This window comes from Oncorhynchus mykiss, chromosome 23 (genome assembly GCF_057628025.1).
Source record: "Oncorhynchus mykiss isolate SJ-2025 chromosome 23, ASM5762802v1, whole genome shotgun sequence".
Classification (NCBI taxonomy): Eukaryota; Metazoa; Chordata; class Actinopteri; order Salmoniformes; family Salmonidae; genus Oncorhynchus; species Oncorhynchus mykiss.
In genome coordinates this window covers 24,730,709-24,741,281 of record NC_143044.1, presented here as the reverse complement: position 1 = coordinate 24,741,281, position 10,573 = coordinate 24,730,709, and the positions used below count along the sequence as shown (strand labels likewise).

General features: G+C 43.0%; 1 protein-coding gene across 1 annotated transcript in view; it reads right to left on the bottom strand.

The window, feature by feature from the left end:
- Positions 1–3,221: 3,221 nt before the first annotated feature.
- Positions 3,222–10,573, bottom strand: part of LOC110502629 (leucine-rich melanocyte differentiation-associated protein) — a 378,878-nt gene continuing 371,526 nt past the window's right edge. Inside the window, exon 7 of the mRNA XM_021580813.3 lies at positions 3,222–5,420. Coding sequence (XP_021436488.1) covers positions 5,341–5,420 — 80 coding nt within the window. The 3' untranslated portion in view covers positions 3,222–5,340. The remainder of the gene's footprint in view (positions 5,421–10,573) is intronic.

The window sequence follows — 10,573 nt, the reverse complement described above, 5'->3', positions numbered from 1 at the left end:
GTCCTTCAGTTTCCCCCGCAATCATCCTCTTACTTAAACACACACCTGTAGGTAATATGTAAAGGGCTCTATCCCTCAGTAGGTAAGTTGTGAAAGGCCCAGCACTCATTTAAACACAGTGCAAAGAGACAGTGTGAGTTGTGTAGTGTGGAGCCCAGTCACCCACTTGGCACCTGTATCCCCAGGCAGTGTCTGCAGCTGCCAGAGTCATCCCGAGTCCACACGCACCCAGGAGGTACCCAGGATCCACTGCAGATGTGGGACACACAGGGCATCGCCTACAGGTTGTTCTGTGGTTTATACCTTAATTAGTCTGCTGTACCACCATGTCAGTCTCATGTCAACACACACACACACACACACACACACACACACACACACACACACACACACACACACACACACACACACACACACACACACACACACACACACACACACACACACACACACACACACACACACACACACACACACACACACACACACACACACACACACACACACACACACACACACACACACACACACACACACACACACACACAAAGTTTATGTCAGTAAGGCAGATGTCTACACGCTGCTGCACGCTGTCGCCTTCCCTGCCCATCTCATAATGCAGTAGTTTGTGTGCTGGGGATGCGGCTGTGCTCTGTGCTCTGACGAGGATGGGAAGTGACACACACCAAACTCGGTGTGTCCTCCAGCCAGCTCCGGTGGCTCCCGGCCTGTCAATTCCAGCTCCGTCAGCAGCACTGGCTCAATGGCAGTGCCTGTGACACATGTCACAAAGTTTTAAATGTCTGCTCTTTTCAGCAGGATGGTTGGGCTGGCGCGGGCGGGGAGGGTGAGGAGAGAAGCAGCCAGGGGAAGGATGACATTTTGTGTTGCCGGGCGGGGGAAACTTGTTGTGGCTCCCCTCTTCCTGCCTCCACCAGCTGTCAGGGCCAGTTTCCTCTGAACATATCACAACACGCACAAATAAACCTTGTCATTCTGAAACGCTGCCACTAGTGACCGGCCTCCCTAACGTTACAGATGCATGGTCTCGTAGGAGGAAGTAGCACACAGACGTACGCAGGAACACACACGGATCCACACAAACACGCACGCACACCCTGAACATACAGTGTGGGGCTATCTTTGACCTTTCTGTCATCTGTCTGTCTGTTAGATTGATAAGCAGGACTGAAGCTCCAAGTGCTCCCTCTCACATCCCCCTGATCTGTTTGGGCTAATGTGGAAGACAGTTACCTCTTACAGTAATGACAGGAATAGAGGAGCAGGAGAAGGAGACGGTAATTGAGTAGAAGTGCAGGCGAATATGTCAAAACAAAAGAGACGACGTGGAGGGAAGTGGCTGTCCAGACCTCAACATTAGAATATGATTTGGACCAATAAATCAAATCAAATTTATTTATATAGCCCTTCGTACATCAGCTGATATCTCAAAGTGCTGTACAGAAACCCAGCCTAAAACCCCAAACAGCAAGCAATGCAGGTGTAGAAGCATAACAAGCATGTATTATATTCAGTCAAATTTGATGGAATATGTGAATGACGCAATTTGACATTTCCAATAACCATGTAGACACAGAGCAACACAGCTCAAGTAAAATGTTTTAATCAATAAAAGTAGAGTGACCTTTAAAGGGTAATACAAAATGTACTTGGGATCATCTAAAACAGCATTGCCTCATTTCAAAATTGCAGATAATAAGATGACATTAGGCAGGTTTCCAGGTTTATTTCACAAAAGCAATGTCGCCAAAAGAATCATTGCTACATGTGTAATGGTAACGTCAGATATAGGAAACATTTTATTTTGCCTAACTTTCTTTATTGCGACAAATGATGATGGAAAATATGTTTTTAGAATAAATGATCATTGCCGAATCATTTTTAAGGTACACGCATGTGATGTCAACACGTAACTATGAAGCTCCACTCTACATTAAATTCTAAATACTTACTACCTGCTAAATCTATTTTTCAACTATAAAAATAACGTTTATTTGTAAGGTTTGTCCGGACTTTGAAGAATGGCTGAACTGCTTCGCCTTGCTGTTCTGGTTGGCTGGACGCAAGTTTCATCATCCAATTATTTCAGATCTACAGGAGTGCAAGTTTCTCCATGACACGGACCGGGGCGTTATGTTGGCACATGACAATGGGAGGGCTTATAGGCTATCTCCAATTTATTAATGCATAAATGGGTCATGGAAACACTTCATTTTTATTCAACACTGTATCCAGATTGTCATACCTTCATACCGACCTTATGCCATACCGGGAAATTCGGTAATACCGGCACTGAACACATTGGGTGCTATTTCAAACCCCACTGAGCATTTGTAATCTGAAGGTTAGCAATGCTAACAAGTACATGTAAAATCCCATAGAGAATGCTAACTAAATCCTAATGACCACATTGCTAACATTTTATGCAGTCTCTGACCAAAAGTATTTGCAGGACAGATATTCCAGCTCATAAATGTATACAAGTAACTGAAAAAGGCTACTTACAGTTTGCTGCATGCACAAAACAAATATTAAACAGCAAAGCTTTTGAAACCCTTCTCTGCTGTTACCAAGCAAAGCTTCATATTGGAAGAAGCTAACCACTTAGCTAGAGAGATAGTTAACTAGCTAGTTAAATTAGCAAACCAAATGCAAAACGAGAGAGCATTTAGCACATTTTAGACAGTTAACTTAATAGTTATAAGACTAGCAAACATTTAGTTGGGAATTCCATACTGTAACTAGATCACTTGAGAGTCACAGTTGCTCCTGTGTCTCGTTGTGTGCTTGTAAAGAAACACGACGTAACTGGGGACTTCTGGTAAGCTTCATAATGAAAAATTATGTGACAGACGAAATGAAGAAGGTGATCTTCTTTATCTCCTAAAGCATTTCACAAGTTGACTGAAGGTATTTACTTAAAAAGTAGCAACAAATATTCACATTTTAAAAAAAATGTTGACGAAGAAATCGTTTCAACACTATTGAAAAACCATCTGTGGCTATTTCTAAAAACCCCAGTATACGGTATATACGGCATACCGCCCAAGCCTACGACACTGTCATTTGTTTTAGGTGTGAGGTCATTACGTCTAGCTGTTTGTTAAATAGAAATGCACCGTAGCAGGCAATTGTCAAATCTATTTTCTACGCAAACTTTGTAAACGTCAACAACAACAAAAAATCACTGGACAAGTTAATGGTAACATAGCTAGTGAGTATATTTAATAGGACATATTATATACTGAACAAAAATATAAATGCCACATGTAAAGTGTTGGTTTCATGAGCTGAATTAAAAGATTGCAGAAATGTTCCAAAGTTTATTTCTCTCAAATGTTGTGCACAAATTTGTTTACATCTAACTACGCCAGCTTGGGACCTCCACATCCGGCTTCTTCACCTGCGGGATCGTCTGAGACCAGCCACCTGGACAGCTGGTGAAACTGAGTATTTCTGTCTGTAATAAAGCCCATTTGTGGGGAAAAACTCATTCTGATTGGCTGGGCCTATTCCCACCCAAGGATGCGTCCCTGCCCAGTCATGTGAAATTCATAGATTAGGGCCAAAATTAATTAATTTGAATTGACTGATTTCATTATATGAACTGTAACTCAGTAAAATCGTTAAAATTGTTGCATGTTGCATTAATATTTTTGTTCAGTATACATGATTCACAAATGTTAGAAGTTTATACTCAGGAAAAATTACCATACATTTTATAGATGTGGGAATATAGTTCCTAACTATGATACTATAATGATACTATAATATGTTAAAAGCATGCCTTCTGAATCCTTCATAACCCCATTGAGGTAATATTCATAAATCACAATGAACTAACCATTTATTAATTCCATACTAATGATATTGATGATATTAAAATGAATTTATTAATCTGTTTCAATAGAACATTCAGAGTTGCAAAATTCTGGTAACCATCCCCAAGATTTCAATTAATCCCGGTTGGAAGATCAACGGAAACAGGAGGGAATAAGCAGGAATCCTCCAACTAGGATTTCTGGATAACCTGGACATTTTGTTACCAGAATTTTGCAAACCTAATTTAGTGAAACTATTTGACAGTGTTAGAGGTTGAATGTTTATTAGGTCTCTAATGTGTTCTTTATTTATTTTGTTTTGGAATGTTGGATTGTCTTTCCATTGTGCATTTGAAAATATAACATCTCTTTAAATTGTACATTATCATGCAATAATTGAATACTAAACTGATTAATTTCCATTAAAAACAGACCATAGTAAAATATATCTGCCAACAGCATAACTCTAAACACATATGGTAAGTGAAAAGTTGTGAAGTGTTGTTACTCTTGCAGGCAAGCCCTGTATCCATTCAAATACAGCTTCAGAACCACAAGGTTGGACTCCTTGAGAAAAGGTCTCCTAACTTTCCTATACTTTAATTTAGCCCTCATCCTCCCCCTCTCCTGTCTGGCATTGCCCCCCAGGTATAAACATCTACCTATCTTATATCATTTATCTATAGGTGGACATAGGGGTGGGAATTGTAAAGGTTTTAAAAACTTTATTCATTTTATGTTGTATCTCTCTTTCTCCTAACTGACACTCTAAAAGTGAAATTTACTGTATTTTGAAATATACATCATTACGCCCCAGTCCCCCTCACACATGCACACTCACACAGGCCCAGTGAGGCATCAGGTTTGACCTCTGACCCCTGATGAGTGGCGGTAGGGGACGGGTGATCCATCATGGCTGCTGTGCCTGTCAAATCAGCCGCTTGGCTGGAGCTGTCCATCACTGTGGCCACGGGGTGTGTGTGTGTGTGTGTTGTTTGGGTGGGCGGGTGGGTGTGAAAGAGAGAGTGCTTGCACTTGCGTGAACAGTTCTGTGGGTGCGTGTGCGTGCATGCATGCATTTTTGTATATGGTTGTGTTTATGTGGAGCACTGCTGCTTGAATGCAATTATGTCAACGTGAGTGTCAATGTTCACTCTGGGGCCGGAGAGTGGAGCTGACAGGAGAGCCAGCCACAGCTCAGCGGAGGAGGAGGAGATCAGGCCACTACGCTACAAGGCCCGTATTCATAAAGCGTAGAGAAGGATGCTGACCTAGGATCAGGTCCCCCCTGTCCATATAATCTCATTCATGATCGAAAACTGATTCTAGATCAGCAATCCTACTCTGAGAAGCTTGATAGATACGGCCCCAGGACTGGGGTCTGAGAGTGACAGTATAGGTTATGGAAGAGACATTTTAATGAAGATGTTTGAATTTTTATTTAACGACTTGTATAATGAAGCTTGTGTGCGTGTGTTTGCGTCTCTCTGTCGGTCCATCAGAGTTGGTCATTGCGGATGAATCGGTTGCCTTCTGAATGCTTTCCATAGTAGACGTAATGGCACTTGGCGAACACACCTGAAAGTGGAAGAAGAAGAATATTAAAATGCTGGTCCAATTCAGATTTACCTGTGGATGGATTAAACCTGATGTTTATAGCCATTCTATATAGCCCACCCATCTAGCATCACTATTCCTCCCAGACTCATATTAAACATCTCCAATCCAAAATTAAATCTAGAATTGCCTTCCTATTTCGCAAACAAAGCCTCCTTCGCTTATGCTGATAAACATACCCTCGTAAAACTGACAATCCTACCGATCCTCGACGATGTCATTTACAAAATAGCCTCCAGCACTCTACTCAGCCAATTGGATGTAGTCCATCACAGTGCCATCTGTTTTGTTACCAAAGCCCCATATACTACCCACCACTGCGACCTGTATGCTCTCGTTGGCTGGCCCTCGCTTCATATTCGTCACCAAACCCACTGGCTCCAGGTCATCTATAAGTCGATGCTAGGTAAAGCCCCGCCTTATCTCAGCTCACTGGTCACCATAGCAACACCCACCCGTAGCACGCGCTCCAGCAGGTATATTTCACTGGTCATCCCCAAAGCCAAGTCCTCGTTTGGCCGCCTTTCCTTCCAGTTCTCTGCTGCCAATGACTGGAACGATTTGCAAAAATCACTGAAACTGGAGACTTATACCTCCCTCACTAACTTTAAGCATCAGATGTCAGAGCAGCTTACCAATCATTTCACCTGTACACAGCACATCTGTAAATAGCCCACCCAACTACCTCATCCCTATATTGTTATTTTTTTGTTTGTTGCTTTTTTGCACCCCAGGATCTCTACTTGCACATCATCATCTGCACATCTATCACTCCAGTGTTATTGCTAAATTGTAATTATTTTGCCACTATGGCCTATTTATTGCCTTACCTCCCTAATCTTACTACATTTGCACACACTGTATATAGATTGTTTATAGATAGATATGATTATTATAATTTTTTATTATCTGTCACTATCTGTCTTATCCCATCTGTGATGTGTGTGTGTGTGTGTGTGTGTGTGTGTGTGTGGAGGATGAGTATCCTTCTCAAGTTGAGAAACAGCGGGGGAAACAGCATTTGGCCTCAGGGCGATGTCTAGACAGTAACAAGCCCACAACCCTAGCCCTGCCTCCACTCCACCCATACACATGCACGCGTGTGTGTGTGTGTGTGTGTGTGTGTGTGTGTGTGTGTGTGTGTGTGTGTGTGTGTCTGTGTCTGTGTGTGTCTGTGTGTGTGTTGCATTTTCATATGACTACTGATCATATGTATCATTCATTTGCTATGTATCACAATCAATATTAACGTATAGTCCCATGACCCATGGCCTTGACATAATCTTTAAATTCTTAATGTTATACCAAAGATGTGTAGAGAAACATAGTACGTATGTGAGATGTTTGTACTTGCCCTAAACAACAAAGCTGAACCTACTGTATGGCTCATTGATCCAATCAATGTCTGCATCAACAAAAAAGCTACAATGAAAATCCACACGTTTATATTCTTATTTATCATATATCCGTTAATCTAAAGACAAGGTGAAAACTGTTTTATTCATCAAATTCAATATGGTACGAGTTAGTAGCTTTGTAAAAACAAAATAACTACAACAAAGGAATTCATTTACCCTCTGCTATTCCTCCAAGGGTTACACTGTAAAACAAAATGGTCGACTCTGTCCATAACCTGTCCTAGCTGTGATGTCACAGCGCTCAGCAGAGCACTACTTGACGAATGCGGCGGAGATGCAGCTACAGCTAGCTAGGTGTCACCGCTCGGCAAGGACAAGTGGCATTAGCGCTGTCAACGACCCTCTGACAGAAGGACAGATACGTCTTTTGATATCAACACACTTCTTAAATAGACATCAAGAGCATTAGTAGAGGAGGTTGTAACAGATGGACAATAAAGTTGTATTCTATTCTGAGGGAAGGGGAGGAAAGGAGAGGAGAAAGGGGGAGTGCAGAGGAAATGAGAGGAGAAGAAAGGAAAGGGTAAGGATGTCAGAAACAGTTGAGGGGCGCTCAGAGCGATATAGCCAATCACTTAATCGGAGGAGACATTGTCAGGGCAGAAGAGAGACAGGGACCAGAATGGCACATAGTGACAGAAAGCAGAGATGGGGACAGAGATACTGGTGCCATATTAGTGCAAAGCATATTCCAACGCCAACCTCCATTCTAACCAAACCTGACACACCACCGCTCACTAACTCTCTGTCTTCAATGTAGCCCCACTAATATATATATATATACACACACACACACACACACACACACACGCACACACAAACTTGAATGGACACAGGCACACACGCACGCGCACACACACAGACGCGGAGACACACACACAACCCCTGATGTCAGTTCAGTGCAGCAGTCTTCATCCCAGCAGTAGTGAATGTGTGTGTTGTGTCAGGTTGGGGAGCAGTGCAGAACACAGGCCCGGGGACAAGCTCAGTCAATCTAAATCTGGACTTTGTAGTGGAGCGGCTCTCATTCCCCTCATAGCCCAGCTACTTGAGGTGATCCAAACACTCAAGTGTGAGGAGCTGTCACCTCCGATAAAATCCCCATGCCTGCCTGCCTGCCTGCTCCCTGCCCGGTTCAGACAGTTTGCCTGGGGATACAGGTGCCACGGTGGGAGAATGGGCTCCACATGGTCTTATAGCACTGTGATCAGAGGAGTGATGGGCCCTTCACAGCTTACCTACTGAAGGACACAGACCTTTAGATGTTACCTACACAGCCCAAGGTCTGGAGTTAGGGCCCTTCACATACCCTACATAGACCCCTTGAGAGATATAGCAAGGAGGCTAGGGCACTTCACAGGTTACCTACTGAGATGTAGAGTGACAACTGACAGTTCACGAAGAAATACAAAAAATAAATACAAGAAAAAGTATCTGTTTAGAATAGGGCTGGATCAAATAAATTAGTTACAAACAAATTGTGGGTCAACTGTACACAAATTGATGACTGCTCAAAAACCCTGATCCAAGTTTCCCTAGCACCAATCAGAGGGCTGTGAGCTCTGATTCTCCCACAGTGCTTTAAACAGAGACATCTGGGCATGCCAGAGGAAGCCAGACAGTGGGGGGGGGGGGGGGGGGGGGAGCAGAGAAGATAGACAGATAGATAGAGAGTGATGAGAAAACAAAGAGATGGAGTCTGCTTTCCTAGCTAACGACTGGCTGCAGGGTGTGTGTATGTGTGTGTGTGTGTGTGTGTGTGCGTGTGTGCGTGCGTGCACATGTGTACAGTATAACCTGGCAGGCTGTGAAGTGTGATAAAGAGCAGGCTACTATACACACCCCTAACTCCATCAGTCCCCCAACAGCTAGACTCCAACATATTATTGGAGGATGGTGAGAGAGAGAAAGAAGGTAGAAGGGGAAGAAGTCAAAGACTTACATAATTCCTTATGAGGCCTCCTCAGGCCAGTGGGAACAGTTTGATGAGCTGATACTGGTGTCATGGATATACTATCTGTGTCCCATGACTGACTGACACAGATGGGCGTGCACGTGCACGCACACACACACAGAAAGAGAGAGAGAGAGATCCCTGAGAACAGTGAACACCCATTAAAGTGACAGATTAGATCAGTGACGTGGGAAGCTAATGTTTCCATCATGGATCCTCTGGCAAACGAACACTCAGGCCTTTGTTCTGCACAGAATGTCACGCACACCCTGCACCTTGTTGCTCTTTTTAAAGGATAGTACAGTATCTCTACTCTTCTTAAAGGGAAGTATAGTATCTCTACTGTTCTTAAAGGGAAGTACAGTATCTATATTATTTTTTAAATGGGGACTACAGTATCTATATCTTTAAAGGGGAGTACAATATCTCCTTCTTTAAAGGGGAGTAAAGTATATTGTATGCACTCAAGTAATACACAACCAACAACTGCATACACAGAAATCACTATGACACACAACAGATAACAAACCTTGAAATGAAGTTACAACTGCACATAGGAAGGAGAGGTTTAGGAAGTCAGTTAAAGGGATTGAAGAATCACTACAGCCATAAGCTAGTGAGACCTACTGCTCAACAAAGACCTCTACGTAAATCAACAAATGAATCGAGAGAGAGAGAGAGAGACAAAGGGAGAGGGAGGGAGGGAGGGAGAGAGCTGGAGTGGGTTTAATGATTGCTCCCTGCATACAATCAGCTCCTCTCTCTTCAAGGGCCATCAATATGTCAAGGAAAGACATATCCGAAGGATGTAGCTCTTAACATCAAGGTTATCTATTCTCCACCAGGCACATCTCTCCTCTCTATCCCCTCTATTTTTCTCTACCTCTCCTCTTCTCCTCTCCCGCCCTCCTCTTTTTCTCTCCTCTACTCCCATCTCCTCTCTTTTTCTCCCTTTCTCTCCCACGCTATCCCTCCGGCCAACCAACGTTTTCATCAGTGCCACAATCCATCAGGGGTAATAATGCTGTGGAGAAAAAAATCAATTAACAATGCAATTAAACTTTCCGTATTATCTCAAAGGGCTGAAATAATATGGAAGGGAGAAGACAAAGGGTCTGGAGGCAGGCATCCATAAGGCTGTGTGAGAGAATGAGTTATGGGGCTTGGGCACGGCCTCGTATGAGCCTGGCCTATTATAGTGGACACTATCCATCTCCCGCTGTCCGTTTATCAGGCCAGCACAACATCATGTGATTGAGTCACTACTTTGGCAGACTATATGTGGACATACAGTGCATTCGGAAAGTATTCAGACCCTTTCACTTTTTCCACATTTTGTTACGTTACAGCCCTTATTCTAAAATGGATCAAATTGTTGTTTTTCCTCATCAATGTACACACAATAGCCCATAATGACAAACAAAAACAGGTTTTAAGAAATGTTGTCAAATTTATATTTCAAAAATGATTATAATAATATCACATTTACATAAGCATTCAGACTCAGTACTTTGTTGAAGCACCTTTGACAATGATTACAGTCTCGAGTCTTCTTGGGTATGACGCTACAAGCTCGGCACAGCTGTATTTGGGGAGTTTCTCCCATTCTTCTCTGCAGATCCTCTCAAGCTCTGTCAGGTTGGATGGGGAGCGTTGCTGCATAGCTATTTTCAGGTCTCTCCAGAGATGATCGATGTTCGATCAAAGCCACTCCTGCTTTGTCTTGGCTGTGTGCTTAGGGT